The sequence below is a fragment of the Lepisosteus platostomus genome, chromosome 10 (assembly GCF_059453375.1).
Source record: "Lepisosteus platostomus isolate fLepPlt1 chromosome 10, fLepPlt1.hap1, whole genome shotgun sequence".
NCBI classification, from domain to species: Eukaryota; Metazoa; Chordata; class Actinopteri; order Semionotiformes; family Lepisosteidae; genus Lepisosteus; species Lepisosteus platostomus.
In genome coordinates, this window is record NC_142620.1 from 4,811,549 (window position 1) to 4,833,524 (window position 21,976).

At 42.0% G+C, this 21,976-nt stretch overlaps 1 protein-coding gene and 1 long non-coding RNA gene across 2 annotated transcripts; one reads left to right on the forward strand and one right to left on the reverse strand.

Moving 5' to 3' along the window:
• Nucleotides 1-584: 584 nt before the first annotated feature.
• egln3 (egl-9 family hypoxia-inducible factor 3) lies at nucleotides 585-12,715 on the forward strand. The gene is made up of 5 exons (XM_088647616.1): nucleotides 585-1,294; nucleotides 9,261-9,380; nucleotides 9,725-9,861; nucleotides 10,116-10,189; nucleotides 10,453-12,715. The coding sequence occupies exons 1-5, from the start codon at nucleotides 728-730 to the stop codon at nucleotides 10,482-10,484; spliced, it is 930 nt and encodes a 309-aa protein (XP_088503742.1). The 5' UTR covers nucleotides 585-727; the 3' UTR covers nucleotides 10,485-12,715.
• Nucleotides 12,716-12,818: 103 nt separating this feature from the next.
• LOC148653086 (uncharacterized) lies at nucleotides 12,819-17,489 on the reverse strand. Its single transcript, XR_015941590.1, has 3 exons — nucleotides 17,010-17,489; nucleotides 15,803-15,956; nucleotides 12,819-15,166 (listed from the first exon to the last, which is right to left on the reverse strand). It is a non-coding gene; the product is annotated as an uncharacterized LOC148653086 (long non-coding RNA).
• Nucleotides 17,490-21,976: the final 4,487 nt, after the last annotated feature.

Sequence of the window (21,976 nt, forward strand, 5' to 3'; positions counted from 1 at the left end):
TATTGACACCTGCCGATGTTTTTCCAAGATTGGACTACTCAAATACTTTACTTACTGGGGTGTCATCCAAGGTTCAAACCTTCTTCGCGTGTGCTCTCTCGGGGTCCGGTATATCAACACGTAATGCTCAACCTGTGTCAATCCAGCCTCCCTGCGGGGCTGTTCTCGCTCCAGGTTGTTTTAAAGACTTACTGCATGGTAACAGTTCAGCTCTGAACCCTGAATATGGTGAGAAACCACCCCCTCTTGAGCTAACTGCCTAAGTCTATTAGATGGCAACTGTGGACGTGTTAAAAATCCCCACCCGAAGATCGATATTTTCGCTCAAGTTTTTTTTTTCTCGTGGAATTTTTGGTTATGATTTTGTTTTAACCGGGTGAAACTATTGTGTTTTTTTTTTTTTTTTTTTTTACTCGTGTCTCAAGGTGAGCGCTTTGAGACGCAGAAAAGCGTATTAGAATATCAGGAAATGTCACCCGTTTAATGTTTTAAAACATAAACTAATCCCCCTTCCCCCCCCAAATAAAAAACAGTTCCAAACTGGTTAGAAGACTCTTCCAACAGCAGCTCAACTTTTCGTACAGCCCACATCGTGAACGAGCACCGCTCACGTCCCACACGCGTGAGCGCGCCCGAGGTGGCGAGGGCATTGCCTGAGCTTGAAACATGGCCCTTTCCACGTAGCCTCCTCGTAACGCTGCGAACACGCGAGCATGGTGTCCGGTGGATGGCGTTTTACTGGCAAATGGCAACATCCCTGGGAGAGCGCGCTTCAGCAAACGCCGGGGCAGAGGGGGGTGAGTTTTCGAGAGAGGAGCCCGGGGAAGGATCGTCAGCGATCAGGTGCACTGGTTCTACAAACCCTGTGGGCACTGTCCACGCCACGGGTGGCAAGACCACGCCGCCCGCGCTCTGCACCCCCCACAGTTACCGACCTGCCCCCGGCAGAGAGCACAGACGACGGGTCAGCTCCCACAAACTGGTCCTGCACTACATCGCACCGTGCATGAACTCGTACGGTCTGTGCATAGTGAACAACTTCCTCGGCAGCACAGCCGGGGGTAAAATTCTCGAAGAAGTCCTGAGGCTCCACCAGAGTGGGGAATTTCAGCACGGGGAGCTGGCGAGCGGGACGTGTGGCCAGAACCAGTCGATTCGGGGGGACAGAATCACATGGGTGGATGGGACGGAGCCCGGCTGCGGAAACATCGGCTTTCTCCTGTCGCGAATGGACAGACTCGTTGCGTTCGCCGATGGCAAGCTGGGCAGCTACACGATCAGAGGGAGACACAAGGTGAGTGGTCACTCTCGGCCGCCAACATGCAGGCTGGTGCGCGTCGTTGCGCTGCGTTGTTTGAGCGCTGTAACTTCAGCCGGCGTGTCACGAACCCAGAGGTTAAACCACGGTGCCTGCGGCTCGATTGGTTTTCCTGCTTCAGTTAGTTAATTGCAGTTAATGGTGTTTTTAGGGCCCCCCCTTTGGATGGAAACTGTGTATTGCTCTGTATTTTTAAATAAAACAATAAAATGATCCATGATTGAAATCAAAGCATAACCCGTTGATTCGTGGGCTTCACGTGACTCCCCCCTCCGGCGGCTTGTCTGTGGATATCTTGACAGTGGGTTTGTCTTCCACGCAGTGCGCTCTTGTATTCGTGCCTCACGTGTACAATCCACACACGTGTGCGTGCGGGGAATGTAGCGAAGGCAGGCGAGAGTTATAACGCGTTTTACCACGTCAGAACGATATGACTAAAGAAACATCTTCAAAGCTTCAAAGTTATTTGTAAAATTGTTGCCGGTTCTTACCAGTAATTAACATTCAGACGAAATATGTCTGTGCTCATAAGGAGGTAGAAAGTACTACTTTTTTTTTTTCAAAGGGAAAGGTTTTTGAACTATTTCCTTGAATTGTGGATTGGATTATTACTGCTTAAAATAACCTGGTCACCAAAAAACGCTACCATCAAAGGCCAGATTTACTTTCCTAAGTAACACGTTTTTTTAGTAATATTAATAAAGATCACTTTCATAGTGCCACAACAGTCACAAGGGCCTAGGTTCTGAAAATAATAAAACAAACACACTCTCGAGAGAAGAATGGGTGAACCGCAACAAGCCCCCGTTATTTAGTTGAATGAACTGAGCAACCAATTAGTTTCACTCCGCTTCCATTAGCCACTCGTGGGTGGAGACACGCTTCCGTGATCTGTTTTCGGGGTGTACGTGCCGCACGCTCTGCGGGCTCGCTGGTGTGGGACATGTCGTGGTTTCGCCGGCGCCTGCACCCTTGCGGACAGCGGACAGCGCACAGGCAGCGGGCGGGCCGGCCGTGGGGCTCCGGCTACATGCGCCCGGCGACCTCCCCATTGGCGGAGGACACTCCCCGCGGCTGGGATCGGGGGGAGAAAAAAAAAACACAACACGCACATGGTGTTGACCTCATCACCAGGTTATCAGCAGAAATCAAAGCACGGTACCCCTGCGTTGTGAGGGGAAAACAAGGCGGTGGAGACTCGCAAGCTGTGAAGGTCCAGATCTTGTGTGACCTGGAGTAGCAGCGTCACTTCGCCATTAATACAAACATTGTAGCGGCTGGTGGACAGTCAATAGGAGCAGGGCGCCTTAGTTACCGGCACCTTCGCGCATATTCAAAGCACGGTCGGTCTCTGCACAGGGGGGGCTGCCTGTGTTTTGGGATGGCCTCTGGGTTTCACTGAGAGCGCAGCGGGAGCGTTTGAAGACGCGCGGCCCCGCCTCCGGAGAGAGGTACCACACATCACGCACGTCCCCGCTCCGACCCGCCTCGCCAAACACAGCCCCGCCGAGGACTTTAAAAGCAGGCAAGCAGGCAGGCAGGACAAAGTTCAGCACATGTGTCTTGTTTGTCCTCCTGGGCTGCACGGTGACGTTTTTATCAGCCTAAGTTAAGCACCGCCAAAGGAGTTGGAAGGTGTTTTTAGGGGCGAGCTCGTTTATATCGGCGAATCGGACTGCGATGAAAGTACTGTAGTTGCGTTGTTCTGCTGTTATCTAGACTTCGGATTTTATTTTTATTTTTTTGCGGCGGGGGGGAAGATGCCTCTGCTACAGCATATTATGGAACTGGATCTAGAAAAGCTGGCTTTGGACCACATCGTGCCGTGCCTGCTAGATCAAGGCTTCTTTTATCTGGACAACTTCCTCGGCGAAGTCGTGGGCGACTGTGTCCTGGAGCAGGTGAAGGAGATGCACTCTTCGGACTTGCTGAAGGACGGGCAGCTGGCCGGCCGCCGGAGCGGCGTTTCTCGAAGGCACATCAGGGGCGACAAGATCGCCTGGGTCAGCGGAGCAGAAAAGGGCTGCGAAGCGATCAGCTTCCTCCTCTCTTTCATAGACAAACTCGTCACGCTTTGCGCCGGCAGGCTGGGGAAGAGCACCATCAGGGAGCGATCGAAGGTGAGTCCCTGGAATCGCACTTTAACGTGATCTTATCGGTGCCCGTAACCAGCCGTAAACAAACACTGAACGGTTCGCAGGAAGCGCACGTACGTGACTGAGCAATTAACCCGTGACCTTTCAACGGATCAGAGCGTCTGTTGAGTTTCCAGGGATGGTAAACGAGGACTTGTGTACACAAGCGCTTTACATTGGGCTTCCGAGACGAATCTATGAATTATTTCGATCTGTGTTTGGAAACCCATAACATGGTGTGCACTGTGCTGGACTGGTGTACTGTTGAGCGTGAAATCTCTGTGGTTACAGTAACATACTTTCCTAAGTATGCAGCTCTCTGGTTCGGTATCCCGGATTGACTTCGGAGCTGTCTGTGCACGATGCCAGCTAAGCCCTTCGTCTCGATCACTTGAATATCGGAGAAGCTGCTGTCAGCCCTGACAGGGGTCACTCTCTGTGCACTCCACTCACACAGCATCGAGAGTTCTTGTGCAATAACAGTCGTAACGCAAATTCTCACTTTAAGACCCTTATTAAGATCTCATATTTAAGTCAACGCGTTGGTGTGCAGAAGTAAGTTTTTTTTTATCCTAAAAGAAATTGTGCGACTCCAGACGAATATATGCAAACATGATTAGGCGAAACCACAAGTATTTGTTGCATTTTAATATCTGTTTGTGCATAAAGGGACACATAAAGGAATGCTTTGTGTATGTAGAGAGGCGTTTATCGGTAGTTCTGAGCATAGAGTATATGCTTCCTGACAGCACAGCCAAATGAAAATATTTAAGGTAACAACACGTGCAAAGACATTGCTTTTGTGGAGGGGTTAGAGCGGGCTACGGGTCCCTGCGAATCTAAAAGATTGTCATCTGAATCATGACCGCTCTGGGTGGAGAGCACTGAATTTTGCACATGCTTCTATGCTAGACTGACTTTAATGATGCCGGTGTCATGTTAGCCTAGGACACTTGCAATGCATGACTGCTCCAGAGTTTTAGAAGCAACTCAAGACGCGAGCATCGGGAGATGAGCTGGGCTGTCGAGGCGCGTAGCGCGTGTTAATGCACGAGGAATAACCCATTACCCTGGGCACCATCTCGTCTGAGCGTCTTACTGCTCAGGCAGAAGGGACAGGCTTCAGAGTACTGTTTTTTTTTCCCAGCAAAAACAGGTATCCGCCTTAAAGTTTAAGGCAAAATAACATTCCCGATAGCAACTCTTAAAGCGACCCTGTTTATTTAGTATTGCATCTAACCTAAAGGAGCTGATTAAAACAATCCAGCAGGTACAGACCCTCGCCCTGCTCCCCGTGATGACGGTGTGCCTGTGGATGGCAGAGCGCACGTGCACGCACGCACGCACGCGGAACTCCGCCCAGAAAGCGCGCCTCCTGAAACGCGCCCCTGTCTTGTCAGCAGTACGTGACTTCTGACACTGGAGATAGTTCTGTTTTTCTGTTTACACACACGGGAAGCCAGCAGCCCGGCCGCAAGAAGAGGTCTCGCACTCTACCAGCTCCATGAGCAATCACGCTGCATTTTTGCAATCGCTAGAGTTCGTGCAAGTGCGGAGGGAGACATGACTCACGAAAAGCCCAAAGTTTCGTTTCGTTTACGGGTCGTTTCTTCGGTTTGACGGGCGTCGCAAATATATTGACTGTTCTGCTCAGGATTTAGAATCCCTCTCCAAACAGAAAGACGGCAACCGCCCTTTTCAAATAAAGGACAGAAAGAAAGTTTTGGTTTACATACAATGTGATAAGAATACATCATTGCAGCATTTATCTTATATCAAGTCATAGTAATATACGTCTTTTCTGATGAGAAAGGAGTAATGCAGGAGTTGTTTTGTGCGTCCGGAAGGATTGGCACGTTGTAGATTTCTGATTCACAGCATTTTAGATCTTTACACACTCCAAATGAAGCACTGATTCATCCAGTTTCGGGAAGTGGCTTACAGCTGGTGAGGGCCCTGGCAGCACGGAGCCCGGTCAGGAAGCACAGGGTGCGAGGCTCTGACCCCTGGATACACACTCATGCCCAGCATGTCCTGGGGGAGAGGAAGGAAACCTGCTTCTCATGGAGGGAACATGCAGACTTCACAGAGAGGGTGCCTCGGACAGGAATCAAGCCCAGGGCTTAAGAACAAGCACTGCTGACTGTCACGTCACTGTGCTGCTCTTGCAAAGATCTGCATGTCTAAATCCATTAGTTTTACATTTTTGCATTACACCGGGGTAATGAGAAGAATGGGTGAACCACAACTGCAACTGCAATCTTGCTAAGTTTAATTCCGATACGAAGCAGCTGAATATGCAGAGCTAAGACCATCTTGAACTTGCCTTTTCAGGCTTCTGGTTTCCAATGTAACTCTTTAGAACCCATGAGATATATGTAACATCAAGGTGAAGAGGGCATTAAGTTCTTAAAACAACTGGAAAAAAAACGATCATTACGTCTGTACTTCTCTAGTGGTATTTTTGGTATTGTGCTGCAGTAGTATTAAGGGAGCTATTAAATATAATTAATTAAACAGATCCTTTTAAAAGTGCACGATTTTAATCCAGTCATTCCTAGCAGCAGGGATGATGAGCTCTTCTCCGGGATATTTACCAAGCTTCTTCAGATTTCCCGGTTTTTGTTCTTTTCCTGGCCTGGGCCCGGCTCTTCACCTGACTTGACTTCTGCCTTGTGTTGATGTCTGACGCAGGACGTCACTTCCTGGGAGTGCCGTGTGCGCTGCGCTGAGGGGGCGGTGTGCTGAGCAAGAGTTTCGCGAGCTCTTGGCTTGCAGCAGCCTCACGCTCTGCACGTAGCGCTGTCATTAAACCTTCAGCGGGCTGGCAGGAGGCCAGGACAGCCCCTCCCCCCACTGCTCAACCCTCGCCACTCTCCTTCATGGCCTGTTTACACATTCTGGGAATGACAGGCTAAATATGTGCATCCTGAATGGAAGTAATTAATGACATGGCCCCTTAGCTCCCAATATCGCAATCGCTTGTGCTGTTTTCCTGGGTAGATCAACCGGAAAACGTCCTTCAGAAAGAGTGAGGAACAATACCGCCAACAAGTTATTTTGTTTCTTTTGTTCTTCATCGTGATCGTTGGGCTTCCTTAAATCATATTTTTCATGTGCAGTTTTGGACAGTAAGGTGTTCAGAAGTGGCATTCTGTTGTTGTTTTTTTTGCAGTACTTTTATAACTGCTCAAAATTGATTCTTTTACTATTGTTTTACTGGAGCACAATGTTCAGCTGGTTTTTCTACTCTTTGTAGGTTTATAACTGATATACAGGCATTTAAATATATGGAACAAGTTTATTGTTCTTTTAAAATATATAAAGTGATTTTTGCAAAGTTTCATGTATAAGTCTTGAATTTTAGGACAATATTCCTGAAAAAATATTCAAGTAAGGGATTGCATAGTTATCACGTTTAATGTCATCTTTATTTGCGAAATGCAGTTTTTATCAAAACTATCTTATGTATTTAAACTATCGCATTAAAAGGTCTGCAGCTCACAATGAGACAGAAGGACTGTGAGCTTGCAGAAAAACCTGCAAATTGAAATGTAAGTGTTTACTTTTAATCAGGAACAATGTTGAAGGACATTGCATTAACTTAAATATTATCTTGGTTAGCAGCTTGTGACATCTAAACACAATGTTATGTTTTGTGGACAGTAGAAATGCTGTCTTTTTTTCATAGCACTCAAGTCTTTAATCTGATGGTATCTGGGCGTTGCATGTTTCTTGTGTATCCTGAAAGCTAAATGTATTTACTGTTTCAAAGCCAACGAAGACTGTTTTCACTAGCAGAGCTCACTGCTAGTTCCTGGCCTGGTGTGTTTTATTGCTTCTGGGAATAGTAATTTTCCGGTTGTGATAAGATTGGGCGTCTAACACACAGACAAATCGGCTGTCCTGCTGCGACATTCTCTGGCACTGAAAACTGTGGATGGCAAGGATAAAAGTCCTTCCCACACCCCGCAAATGGAAAATATCACTATGACTGGGCATTCGTGTCTTCCATCAATTACAAGTACTCACAAATTACTTACATTTTTGCTATTAAATATGTCTGGTGGCAATGTACAACTTTCTGCTGTGTCACTAAGCATAAAAGCTAGGTAAATTCTGGCACATGAAAAACCATGGTCCACCTGAAGACTCATCATAATTATCTTTCATTTGCAAAGAGCACATTTGCAACCAGGCTAGTAGGTCATTACATTAGTGGCTCGGCTGTTTTAATTCCATACAGCAGTTTTATTACAGAGAAGACTGTTCTGTTCTTTTGCATGCCAGTTGGTCTAAAATTGGGCAAAAGAAAAAACAAACAAACAAACGAGGAAAGTTGTGAAATTTTGTCTTTTTTAAAAATACCAAAATGTAGCCTTCTGACAAATATTGAGGGGTGCTTTAACAGACGACAGTCAGATGTACTCTCCAATGTGTTTGCACTAAATAATTGCACTCATTATTTCAGGTAAAGTTAGTTCTAAATGGGTTCCGTGATACCACTGGTTAAGATTTTAATTTCACTGCTAAAGAGATAGTACTTGATTTTATACTTGAAGGTGTAATAGGTATTGTAGTGTGAGTAGTGCTTTTACAATTGAATGAAGTAGTTTCTGTCTTTATAAACGCAACAGTCAGAACAATGACGTGCCTTATAGAAAGTGCAGTCAGCGTTGGCATACTCTTCCTGTGGATGTGACTCGCCTAGAGGCTCTAAAAGTGCTCGTGTTCTGCCAGAAAGAACTTTCCACATGAGTGATACGGGTTCCTCAGCGAGAGTGCAATTTTATCGAAGGCTGTGTTCTCTAGATATTGATTATGAACGTTTAGCACCAGCTGGTGGCCAAATTCCAGCTTTTTCCTTTACAGTCTAAACTTCCACTCACAGATCTGCTCTGATAGTGTATCTCTTCTCTAAACGTTATAACCAAAGTCAGTGTGAAAAGAGAGTTTTATCTGGCTAAACTCTTGCATCAAGATAGGCCTGTTTTTCTGCTTGGTCCTTCTTGCTGGATATACTGGATAGGAATTGTAGTGGTGACAGAGCAAGACTTCATTGGCTTTCATGAGACTGCTACCGACCCACTGTGGTAAAGGAGAACCACAGGGGCTGTCTTTTCACACTTCACGGTGGCTTTCTGTGAATCCCTTATCTGCAGACTTGGAGTTGAGATTATTGGTGGTGGCTGAGTGGATTTCATTCTGTGGTTTTCAGCTTGTGACTGAGTGCACGTACTCATGAGTATTAAAGAGCCACTTCCTGTTACCTGCACGTTCATATTCAGCTGCATGTCTCAGCCGGGTTAGGTGCGTAGCTTTGAAGATTCAATCCACTTGAGCCTTTTGACATCTTCCTCAATTTTAGTGCCCCTGCTGGGGGAGCATGCAGTCCTTTACAGGCGCTGCTCATCAGTACCTTCCAGGAGGTCATTTTACCCATTTGCACACACAAAACAGACAGATCACTTAAAATCATTTTTATAAGCTTTTTCCTTCGTTGTTGTGTTTTGGAAATCCACAGGAGATGTTTAGAATGTAAAAAAAAAGCATCAGCTGAATGCTCCAGACCAAGAACCATACTTCTTCTTGCTCAAAGTTGTAACGTACTACAGTAGTTTTTCAAAAAGTCTTATTAAAACCCTCTTTGGTTTGTTTTAGAGGGAGCTTGTAAACTGCGTTTGCAGTTTTTTTTCTTTAACTATTGTATTACATTTATGGGGCAAATCTATCTCTGTTTGATGTCCGTTATGGTTTCAGTTTATCCCTTTTTAACGTGGGTTTGTTGTTGTGTTGTTGTTGCGCAGGCCATGGTAGCCTGTTACCCAGGAAATGGAACTGGGTATGTGAAGCACGTAGACAATCCCAATGCGGATGGACGTTGTGTGACCTGCATTTACTACCTGAACAAGAACTGGGATGCAAAGGTAAGATCCCAGATTTGAAGCTTTGCTTACGAACTTGATGATCCAGATTTATTTTAATTTGTTTCCAGTAAATTTCTTTTCTGGTCTCAGTGCTTTATTTATTTTTAAGCACATTGATGAAAACAACATTATGCAGGATAAGTAATTATGTTTTCTACTGTATCAGATATTCCTGTCTTTTATGTGTAACGTGTGTAATGACTCACTGTTCTCTTTTGATGAGACTATGCAAATGTAATTATTATTTAGAGTTACAAATATTATATATGACTAGGAGCTTCATTAACTGTTTTGAAAGGGCTGTCACATCAACCAAAATTCTAAAAAATAGTATTTTTTTCCAGGAACATGGTGGAATACTGCGAATATTCCCTGAAGGAAAGTCTTATGTAGCTGACATAGAGCCAGTTTTTGACAGATTATTATTCTTCTGGTCAGACCGACGAAACCCTCATGAAGTCCAGCCCTCGTACTCTACACGGTGAGTAAGGAGATTGTTAAAACGATTTTAAGCATGTTTATCGAACATTTGGAAAGGAAATTATTTTTGTGGTTCTACATGAATGTAAGTTCCTATATAGAAAATATTCTATTTTAAATATTGAATTGCATAATTCAGAAGAACTGCAGTTTTCCACTACCAAATCAGTACGGCCAACCTAAAGTTTTAAAGAAGGAGTCGCTAGAATAGTTCCATGGGTGTTTCATTAAATGGTCTGTTTTTATTTGCTGTAGGTATGCTATCACTGTTTGGTATTTTGACTCTGAAGAACGAGCTGAAGCAAAAAGAAAATTCAGAGATCTGACAGGTACCAGTAATTATTAAATGAATGCATAAGAAACGTCTATAGCTTGTTATTTTGTAGCAAAAATTATTTCTGATTTTTGGATTTGTGACAATTTTAACACCAGTATTACTTTAGATGAACATTAAAAAAAAAAAGATGGACAATCTGTAAATTACTGAAATATGCCTGTGAGGGTAAAGTTTAGAATCGATCAGTATAAATAATGTGATCACTTGTTTTCCGCAAACAGTTATCAGTAATGTATTTTTTTTTCCCCATTTCAGCATCTTCACAAGACAGGAACATTCCCAAATGAGGCAACTGAATTACTGGCTGACATTTGTAAGGAACGTGTACATATTCATAAGATCCAAAGAAAAAAAGTATTGGGTTGTTTTTTACACTACTGCACTGTTAACCTTTTTTTGCATGTATATACTGCACTTATGGTACAGGAAACGGCTATCTAGGTATGCATTTTTTGCAAAGACAAATTTAATACATAAACTGTCTGCTGGTCTTGATTGCATGGTATTCTTGTCATACTAGACTGATGATATTTGCTATCAAACTTTGAAATGCCTAATTAGTTTATCATTTCTAAAAAATGCAGAAATTGATGCCCCCTTTCCTTTTAAATTGTGATTTGGTATGTACAGAGCAAATTCTACAAACAATTAATTTCAACCATTTTTTCAGCACAAGAATATTGTGGACACTGATTGTAATGAAATAAGGATTTATATAAAAAGACGAGAGATTAGGAGAAGCAGTAAATGTTTTGGAGACGGTGAAAATCAAATAAGCTGTGAAGAGATTACTGTACAGTACAGAGAAAAGTTGTCTTATTCCAGTCACCGGTTATCAATGTCTCATCAGTCTGTGACAGGGATCTCCAACCCTGCTCCTGGAAAGCCCTAATCCACTTGTAGGTAGCAATTAAATCAGCAATTTCTAAAGATACGTAACAATTCCATGTTGTTCAACAGGTCATTTAAAGATAATTTAGGCCTAGAACTGAATTATTCTTCAGTCCTCAAAGACCAGAATTCTCTAAATTGAACAATTTTCTTCAGCAAAAGCTTATAGGTGTAGCCAGTCTTTAAAACAGGTGACCTTATAAGACTTAACTGGATTGGAGCTCTCCAGGACCAGGGTTGGAGACCCCTGATATATGAGATGGATGCACAGAGTATAATGCAATGGTGCCAGAAACTGTCCCACACCCTGCTTCTTTTCATACACACATACACACACAAGTCCTGTCTAAATGACCTGCCCCCATAACAAAAAGATATTTATTTGGAAGCTGTAACCATTGCATCACTTACTAGGAGCTGGGTTAAAAACACCCTAGGCCAAACCCTGTGAGACCATTGATAAATGTGTACTTAATTTCTTTTTTCTCCAGCTAAGGTCTTCAGGAAGCATCATGTTTGGTGGCGAGATTTGCAGGCGACAGTTTTTGGCATCTTAAAAAAGCTCTGTTGCATGCACACAATGCAAAATTTGGGAATCCCTTTGTACATGCATTTGCCTAAAATGTGTTCTGCAATTGTATAGGAATTCTGTTCAAATCTTAAAGTGTAATTTTTGTTTTGTAAAGCATCATTCTTATTTTTTACCTTTTCAAGTTCTCTAGCATGATAACCATCAAAATTAACTTTGGGGAAATTAATATACGTATAGTACAACCATCCCTTGACAGGACCTGCAGTCTCAAAGCATGCTGTGAAATAGTGGCCATTAGACAGGCACACCTTTCTATGGAAGGGTTTTAAGAGTTTGTTTTTTTTAAGTTCAACTGTAGTCGTGGGCCTCCCACTGTGTCCTGGACAGAAACTGTTAAACAGTGGGAGGTAAACAAGGGAAAGAGGGAGTTGGATTCAGACAAATGAATGTTCGTTACTAGACTCTTTATCTATATTCTTTTGTAGAATTACAAGCCAGACCAGCCCTGAACTTCCATCTTGTAAAACCAAACTTGCTGCTTGACAAATGCATTGGCTGTTTAATGTTCTACAGTACAGAAACAAGGAGATGGGCATTAGCTACTTTCCTTCGGTGTGATCTGCCAGTATCTGTTCTGCCTGCTGCTGTGGGTGCTGTAGCAGCACTGATGATAATCACGCCCAGAGGATGAGTCGGATCTTCTGACAACGTGAACTGTGATGATGGGGTGCCGCGCTATGTCCTGGACTTGTTTGTGCTAAAAAACAATTGCGGTTTGCCACCTAAGGGACTCTATTTAATATTATACCCCGTCCAATCAAAGCCAAGATCAATTTTATGATCATGAGATTTGTTGTTCCTTGTTATGCTAATGTAGAAAATGGACTTCAAGAACTGTGTATAGTGCATTTCAGATGTTTTTCTTAAAGACTTAAATATTGTACAATACTGTGTTTAATGGCAGCTTGCATGCTGGTCAGCAATGCTGGTGACACCTACAGGATATTGTTATAACACTTGTTAAAATACTGCTTTCTTTATCATATACAGTAAGTGTTTGAGAACATCCTGAAATAAATGTTTTGCACAAACCGATAGTGCTGATAATGTCCTTGTTGATTTTCTTCCAGATATGTGCAATTCCTAATTTCTCACACTGGGCTCTCTTTTGTGACACTCAAATCATTAATGAGTTTTGAGCTCTAGAATTTGTAAGCATTGGTCTTAGGTAATGTTCTAAATCTAGACTAATGTTTACAGCACGTCAAAGACCATAGGTAAGTAGAGTAAGTGTTGGCTACCTAACAAACTATGAAGATGCCAGTATTCACCCTCCTCACCACCAAGAAAGGTGAATGTGTTTATTCGGTACCTTCTTCCACTTCTTTCAGCTACACTGTGGTTGTTGCATTGTTGCCAAGTGTCTCCTAATCCACAATATAATTTAACCCATAATGGCTTGATCTTAACCAAAGAGTCCCACCAGTTGAAAGAGAAGGATCTGTGAATACGGTATTCTGGCCTGGGGGGGAGTGCAAAGTCATATCAAAAGACAGAACAGACAGACACTGCAGAAGGGAGGCGGGCACTGGTCAGAGTTCATCTCCCAGAGAGATGTGAATTGTGTGCTGCTAAAGAATTTTTAATTTTAGTCCCTTAAAAGGTGCACACTCTGCAAAGCTTTCAAGAAACTGCATTTCGAGTTTCAGCATTTCTTCTCATTCATTACATGAATGTCACTCATTTTCCTTAAAACACATAAAACTGTGCGTGAAAGAGTTTACGTATGTAATAAAGCATATGTACACACTGTACAGTGTAAGAGTCCTTTGAGAACGTAAAACTGGAATATCCAACAATCGTAAATTCACAGGTTCACAGAGAGACATGGTGAATTCTGTTTCTTATTCTTCTCTTATCCAACCAGATAAAAACAAATCCTAAATATCCTGAAACAAGTTATATACAGGACTTTCATTTCATTTCTAGTCATTTCAACTTATGAACAACATTCAACTACATAAATACACTCACAACTACACGTGACCTCTTTTCGTTAAATGTTAATAACCACTTTTATCTCACGTATAACAACAGTCTCATTTAAAACAATATCGATAAATTCAACAATCAAAACGTATCGAAACCATTCGACCCCCCCAAAAAAAAAAAACCAACAAAAAAACAAAAACAGAAGTTAAGCGTCCAGGAAACTGAATCCTGGCCAGCTGCTTTGTTCTTCGCTAGGTGAAAGGTTCCGAAAGAGGAAACACTTGGGTAGGGTTGTGTTTTAATAGTGATAAATGAGGCTAGCATACAAATGTGAAGTAACAGTATACAGTAAAAAAATAAACTGCCATCAAATCGAAATTTCGATCGCCCAGAAATGTTATACTTTGCTACTAATTTAGGCCAATGTAATTAATTAATTGCGTGCGACACGACATCTTCTCTACGGGTTGAGGGAAAAGGTGTTTAGCGCCATCTGGCGGTAATGGCGTGGAACTGCCGTCAAAAGCTATTGATTGTACAGGGTGAAATAAAGCAAACTGACGCAAAAAATAAAGCGATACATGAAGGATATTTAAAGGCAAAGGTATCGCACTGTCGTTTCTGTACACTGCAGCACATCTGGGACTTTACAGTACAGTGAATGACCTGTACTACACATTTTTGTACAGAGGGTGGCACTCTTGTTCCCTTTATTCGCTTGTTACCAGTCTGTATTTTTAACCAAATTGATTTTGGTTCTTTCTGCGTAAAGAATAAGAAGCGCCTTATATTTAAATAAACCATGACCAAAAACAACACAATAATTAAAAACTGAGCTTCGACTCTGCTTGCCTTCACCATTTTCCAACAACAAGGAACATTGAATATTGGAGAAGAATAATTCATTTTTAATCTAAGTGCATCACATTTACTGGGAAGTAGCCAACTATATTTGATCCTGGAGAGCCACAGTCCAGCAGATCTTAGAGGCCTCCTTTAAATTTGTAAAGATTTGTACCATATTTGTGTTTTGCTAAATGTATTGAGTTAGCTGCAAAACACTACTCTTGCAAAACACTAGCTTTAGTGCTCAGGATGAAAGAGGATCAAGTGTTTCGAAATCCCTGCATCAGTGGTCTCCTAATAACCCGCTGGCCATCCCTGCAGGTTGAAGGCATGTCCAACTGCACAGTTCTTGCTGCTTCTGAGATCTGAAAGTGCGGATGTAGAACCTGCATATTATCGGGTGGGAACAACCATTTTTCTCTCTCTCATTAGAGCAGAAATTGTGCATGTCCTACCAGCGGAATTTAAAGGGAGGACCCTGATCAATCTTCCCAAATTTTGGTTTGTTTCTAGGGATATGGTGGTGGGAGGAGGAATGGTCATTACTTCATGATCCCGCAGACAGCTGCTCCTGGGATTCAGGATTCCCAACAGCCTCTTGGGTCTGGTGATGGGACACACTCACCTTCACTGTGCCCACAAAAGTGTGTTCTCACAGGCCGCAGTTACAGGCCTACAAAACCAGGAGGCCAGCAGAAACACACTTACCTGAAAAAAAACAAAGTATATGAATAATTATATTAATAAGTACAGTGTGTAATTAATACTGTATATACTCCACTAGAGTAAATGGCTTTATAAGTTATTTTACAATGAATATGATTTACGTCTGCTAAAAACAACTGAACTTACAGAATAAAAGATCAATATTTTGGTAGTTCTGATGTAGAAATTACAATAAACACACTGAATCTGTATCTTATAAACATATTTCATTGTTCATGGTCTTAAACAGGAAAATCTATCATCTGGCCAATTTATGTGTTTGCTAATTTGGCAGGAGAGAAGTAGGAATGTTGGATGACCATGATGAAGAATTATTTTTATTTAAAAAAATGCTAGTGCTTTCTGCTGTTCCACCTGCTGCGGTTTAGCTATTCTTTCTAGAGAGGAAAATGAGTAGCCGGGTCAGTTTATATAAGTGGGCAACAATGAGCAAACAGGCAGCTCGGAAAGTAATTTTACTCTCCACTTTCATCTTGGCAGCCATCAGCAATGTGGCTCTAAAGGATGTTATTTGCCAAACAGACTCAATTTTTTTCAACAGAAATTTGTAGGTTACTTTGGAGGTTGAAGACGCATCATAAGAAAAATGACCTATAAAAAGTGGCGGGTTTTACTTACCAGAATAATTACCAACCACCACAGCGTTACACCAGTTTCTGGAGGGATCTGCATCTTATTCTGCCAGTGCAAGAGTTTTGACAGTCGTGGTCATACAACAGTCCTTCCCACAACATAGTAAATATGTATTCTGACAGTCTCTCTGCTTCCCTACCTGTTTGGTGAGAAATTACGAACAGTTTAGGACCAAGTAGATAAACAGAGCACTAAAAATCAACCTGAAGTATTTTAGAGTAGCACTCGAGCTTGCATCTTTAGAAAGCAATATTTTAGCACTTCCGTGTAAATGATTCCCAAAACCTGCTAATGACATTTTCGACATGCAGAAACCAAATTGCAAGAGCTGAGGGGGGTACTTCTGCAAATAAAATAACTACTGTTCATCACATATTAAACTGTCATCCAGATTAGGTTATATTAGTTATATGGGTCATGCTCTTTGAATACTTTACGAGACTAGTGTACTTGTACACAATCCAAGCTTCAGGGATGAGTTGCAGATTGCTGAAACCTTTGTAGGGTAAAAAATCGTCTTGGTTTTAATTTAGCTCTGAATTTACTGTACTTCAGTCACGTTTATACTAAATAATGGCATAGCTCGATTTTTTTTTCTGCAGTTGAAGGGGGTACAACTTGTTTGAGGAGTGTTTTAATATGCAGTACAGGGTACGCTATTTAAGTAAGTAGGAGACATCCTTCTTTGACATTTTCCTTTACTACTAGGTTCTGTATGCATGTATTCTGAAATCTGTTGCATTTTAACCATTGCAATCAATCCAGATTTCCTTATGTCTGTATAGGGGGTTCCAACAGCACACGCGTACATCTTTCACTCAATCCCCTGGCGAATCTAATTAAAACAATGCAGAACAGGTCCTTCAGTGGCTCAGAAGCGACGCGCCTGCTATATTGAACGTGAGAACAGAAGCCCCTCACAGGTTGGCGCAATCATCCAAGAGATGATATTCATTTCTTCCGACATACACTCTGTATTCAGGTAGGCGAATGAATCCGCGCTACAAACACTACTCCTATGTAAGAAGGTTTAGGAATAAAGAAGTGATGACGATTACGCGTTTGATCGTCGACAGTTCTCTTTGTTCAATCCCTTAATTCAAGCCACTTGAAAAAAAAAAGCTATTTCAATTACGTCGTCAAATGGAGGTGTAAATATTTCCAGTTCTCACAGAAAGAAATCGACATTTACCTTCAGAGTATTCTTCTCCAAGCTTTACATCCTGGCAATGTGTGTTAAACATCTTAGGTTGAGGGATTCTGCGATAATCCACTTTGAGGACGATCTGGCTAATTGTAGTTGCAAAAGTTGCCACTTCATCTCTTTACGAAACGAGCGCCTCCAGGCTCAGTTTGACCTTGAAAATGAATTCTTTAGATTTTGACTTTCTTTGCAAGAAGGGTGGGACGACAAGTAAAACTGCTGTTTAGCCCTTCACACAGTATTTGAATGTTTTAAACCAACGTACGGTGCCTTTTTTTTTCTAGTTATGAAATCTGGACACGTACCAAGCTACGTATAGAATCACCTAAAGCTAAACCTGACAGTGTGATGGCACATGGCGCTGGAATCAGCTTTGTGATACAGTAATTTAGAGTGTTAACTGAGGTTTTCTTTACACTTTCAAAGAACAAAAAGGCAAACCATAACTCTTGCATTAATTCATATCATGCATGCAGATAGAGTGTTTTGTACTTGCAGTAAGAAAGTTAACCTAACGAATTCGCCCTTTTGGTATCTAAACAGTGTTTCAAAGTTATAATGAGGAGAGGTGGGTATGTCTGGCAGGGAAGGGTCATTATAGCCAGCCTGTGCCTATGGATTTTTTCGTCTTCTTCTGATCTATGATTCATGCCCTTCATTTAAAATTGTGTAAAATATTAAAAAACTTCTGGATTTCTTTAAAAGTCAATCTCTGCCACGACCTCCTTCCACCTACAGAAATTAAGGGAGTACGATGACTGGCAGCTGCAATAAGTTTTCCAAAACTGAACCTTTGACTCAAAATAAATGAAGGAAAATGGGATCATCTTTCCTGATTCCAGTTATCTGACAGCCTCATAAATTAACAAGAAGTCAAGGCATTTAGCAGCTACAGTGCTTTTTCATACACTTTTAGGGCTAAACACTGTGATTTGTGTCTTGGAGCGACCTCCAAATGTATTGGGACAGAAAACTCAAGACAGATTTTTGCTTAATAGTTAAGCAATTAAGTGTTAAGCAATGCTAAGTGCATTGCACATTTTGTTTTTGGTTAACCCCATACATGCATTTTATTATATTAGAACACAAAAATGTTTCTGTTCAACCCAGTGGTTTCTGGTATTGACACACATTCAGATTTCAGAGTCTACAAGTCAGTATTTGGTTCATATTCCTTTGAGGCAATAATGTGTAACCCATTAAACTCACCACACTATTTCTGCAGTCATTCGAGATGCTTTGCCAAGCCTTTGCTGCTGACACCTTGAGTTCCCAAGGGATAACAACATTCAAGAATCAGATGCTTTGTGAATGTTTGCCACTTGGATAATGGGCGGCACCCTGTTTGTAGGATGAGGAGGCATGAACCCCAGAAGGAAACAAACTAACCCCAAAACCACGAGTGGAGAAAGAAAGAGAGCAGGATTGTCAGATACTAAAAGAATGCAGTGATTTGAACGATTATATAGAAAGCCACAAAAATGCTTAATTCATTTCAATGGAAATGGTTCAAATGTATTTTTATGAAGACCTGCAACCAAGTTTCTTTAAATTAATGCTAAAAGAATGCAGAATGTTTTATGTTGAGAAATTGGAAAGATCCAGATGGTAGGACTCCCATGCTGACTTAGGCGCAAGTAGGACACCAGACAGACCAGAGGCGAGGAGGTGACATCAGGAGCAGTGGGGGTTGAGAGGGAGGATACTGGGGATGAAGGTACCAAGAATGTTGGGCCATGTTGAAGAACGGGGATAGAGACAGAAGGAGGCTGTAGGACGCCTACTGCCCAAGCTGAAAGTAGGATGCCAGACAGACCTGGGGCAGAGGAGGTGGTATTGGGACAATCAGGGTCCGAGAAGGGGGGACTCAGGGTTGTGCTAGGGATATAGAGACACAAGGAAAAGCAAAAGTTTAAAATAGAAGGCTGTGGAAAGCCTGCTGGTGGACGAGAGGTAGGACGCCAGACAAACCCGGGGATGAGGAGGTGGCATCAAGAGGCAGGAAGAAAAGCGGACTTTAAATGGTGTAGGATGTCCTCTAGCTAAGCTGGAAGTAGGACGCCGGACAGATCCAGGGCCGATGGTATCAGGAGCAACAGGCCACTCTGGACACTGGAGACAGAAGCAAAAGAGGGTGCAGAAGAAAGAGTGTTAGGAAAACAAGAGGGAGCAGGAAAGGCAGGAGAAACCAGAATGTAAGAGAAATCAGGAAAAGCAGAGACAGACTGTGAAGAAGGATGTTAAAAGAAGAAACAGGGGGGTGAGGATTGAATGGATGGTCCTGGGGTTGGTAGGGTTGCTTTCTGTAAACTGGTGTCCTGCTGCATGCTGGAGGATATCATCGCCAGATGCAGAAGTATGCTGAATGACAGCAGCTTGTTTGTTACAGACTTTAGAGATATACAGAGGAAAAAGAGCTTTCTTTGGTGGATTTCTTTTAAATGGGATACCATTATTATAGAGGGTCCTTTGCAGCTTAGCCAGGGTCCAGTTTTAACATCAGGGTCTACAATATTAGGAGCTGCAGGAGGAGAGAGCAATGCAGCTTCTGCAGATTTAATGGCATTGACTGATACCGGGGGTTTGAATGGGAAACTGTAGGGTGTAGGTGAGGGTTGTACTGGTTAAGTTTCTGTGAGTGGATGAATGACAGGGTCGGACCTGGAAACAAGAGGATTTAAATTGGTTGATGAAGCTGATTGAGAATGTGAAAATGGAGAAACAGGGGTTTGAAATGAAACAGGAGGCTGTCTGCGGGAAGCCAGAGATTCTTCCTCAAGTTAAAAAGTCTTCATCTGAACAGCATACCTGGAGATCCACAGTAAAGAGAGGAATATATATTGCTATACACATCTACACTATGCACTTTTAGCATGGTCGACCTTGTGTTTTTTCTCACTGTGTATTTATTGTCCCACAACATTTATCATGTTTGTAATGTACTGTCTACATGGTGTGGTGTTGTCTGTTATACTGTGTATGTTCCAAGAAATCAGCACAATTAAGAATTCCAGTGTACGTGTACATATGGCAATAAACTGCTCTACTCTCTCTACATAGGCCTGTGTATGTCTTATATATATTGTGGTTCACACTTTAAACTTTCTATCACTTTCGTAAAGGATAGTTTTAGTCTGATCTGTCCACAAATCTTTATACTAAAATCTGTGTGACTCATCTTTGTAGGGGAATTTGGAGAAAACTCTAATCTAGCTTTTCTGATCTTGGGCTTGATGAGAGGTTTACATCTTGCAGTGTAGCCTTTGTACTTCAGCTCTGTATTTTAGAGGTTTCAGTTGTTTTAGGGGTTTCCTTGACAGCTCTGATCATTTTCTGTCATTAACTGCAAACGTTTTTCTCATCTGATTGGCTGATATTTATACCCTTCTTTCTTCTTCAGTATGTTCTAAACCATTGATTTTGCCAAGCCTAAATTTCTGTACTGTAGTTCTGATTTGAGTTTTGTCTTTCAGCAAATTTGTCTCCAGAATTACCTGCTTTTCTTCAACATAAAGGTCTTCGGGTTTAGCTGTAATCGTCTGCTGCAGACTTCAGACTTCCAACCCTGAAACCAAACCAAAACAAGACAAGGTAAGGTGTTCTCAGCTCTTTTATGAGAATGTAATTATTCAAAACCACTGACATTATTAAAAATAAAATACTTAGGAGTTGTACTAATTAGTTCGTTTTTTTGTAAATCAGAAATGTTCATTGTTGGAATCCCATTTTAAGCTTGATTATGTAGAGCAAGATTATTATTAAAATATCTGACTCCTAAAATAATATCTGAATGTACAGATTATTATAGATGTTTTTTTTCATTAAGGCAGTAGCCCATGGATATGCTTAATGTTATAATGTTATTTTTACCCGTTGTTGAAGAAATTGTAATTTAAAAGAGAATTTTACCTCGCTAAATAAAGAAACCTATCTGAGCTTAGGATGTAACTTTAATGGGTTTTCACAAAAGTCTTCCTTAAATCTGTTTCTGCATTCTAGTGGTTTAGCAGTGAATGTAAGTGCTCGAGTGCTTCAAAAAAGTTCTGATCACTGAGCACGAACGAAACAAGTCAATGACGAATAATCCTTAACAGCAAATGGTCACAAGGGAAATCTAGATTTTGTGTGATCTGAAATCCCTATTGTTCTCTTTGTATCGAACTGTGTATTTACAGCTATAAGATCATGCCATTTCTTCCAAGGTAGTTTTTACTCCTGGAATAGCTGCCATTCCATTTATTCTTGATGGAAGAAATACTAAATCCCCAGTGCTAATTGATGACTTAATCTGCTTACTTGTTTAGACTTTTATTTAAGTTGTCTATTACTTCAAGGATACTGTTTCAAACACATTTAGCACACGCACACAGCTACAGCCAGCCGCTTCTCAGCATGCTTGCTGGAACCACACGGCCCTTACCAGTTTATAAATTGATGTACAGCCACAGGTGGGAATGACACTGTGTCAGACATGCTCCCAATCAGCGATTCTCCCTTCAGCAGATCTTCAATTCGTTACATCTCAGGCGACACACCTGAATGAGGCCAGTTCTGATACCAATTAAAAATCCCTTTTGACCTTTTAAGAGCTCAAAGCAAGCATTTACAGATCTGCCCCAGATGTAAAACTGAACTCAATTAGCCTGTGATTATGAACTCAGCTAGAGCAAAAACCAGAAGACATAGTGCTCCTCCTGGATCAGGGCTGGGAACCACTGTGCTACAATCCCCCCTGCACGTGCACAGCTGTGTGGTTAGGATTTCAGCTTTGCAGTTAAGTAGGTCTAGATCATGGTCTTTGTCAGAATGCTAGCCTGGCAGGATCACACAGGCTTTGGGAATGGGGTCTTGGCTGGGGCTGGTTTCCACCTGGAGCTGGAGATAAAGAAGGAAACAGGAGACTTGGTTTAGAATTGTTGAGGGACATTGTCTGAAAAGAATGTGCTGGACAATCA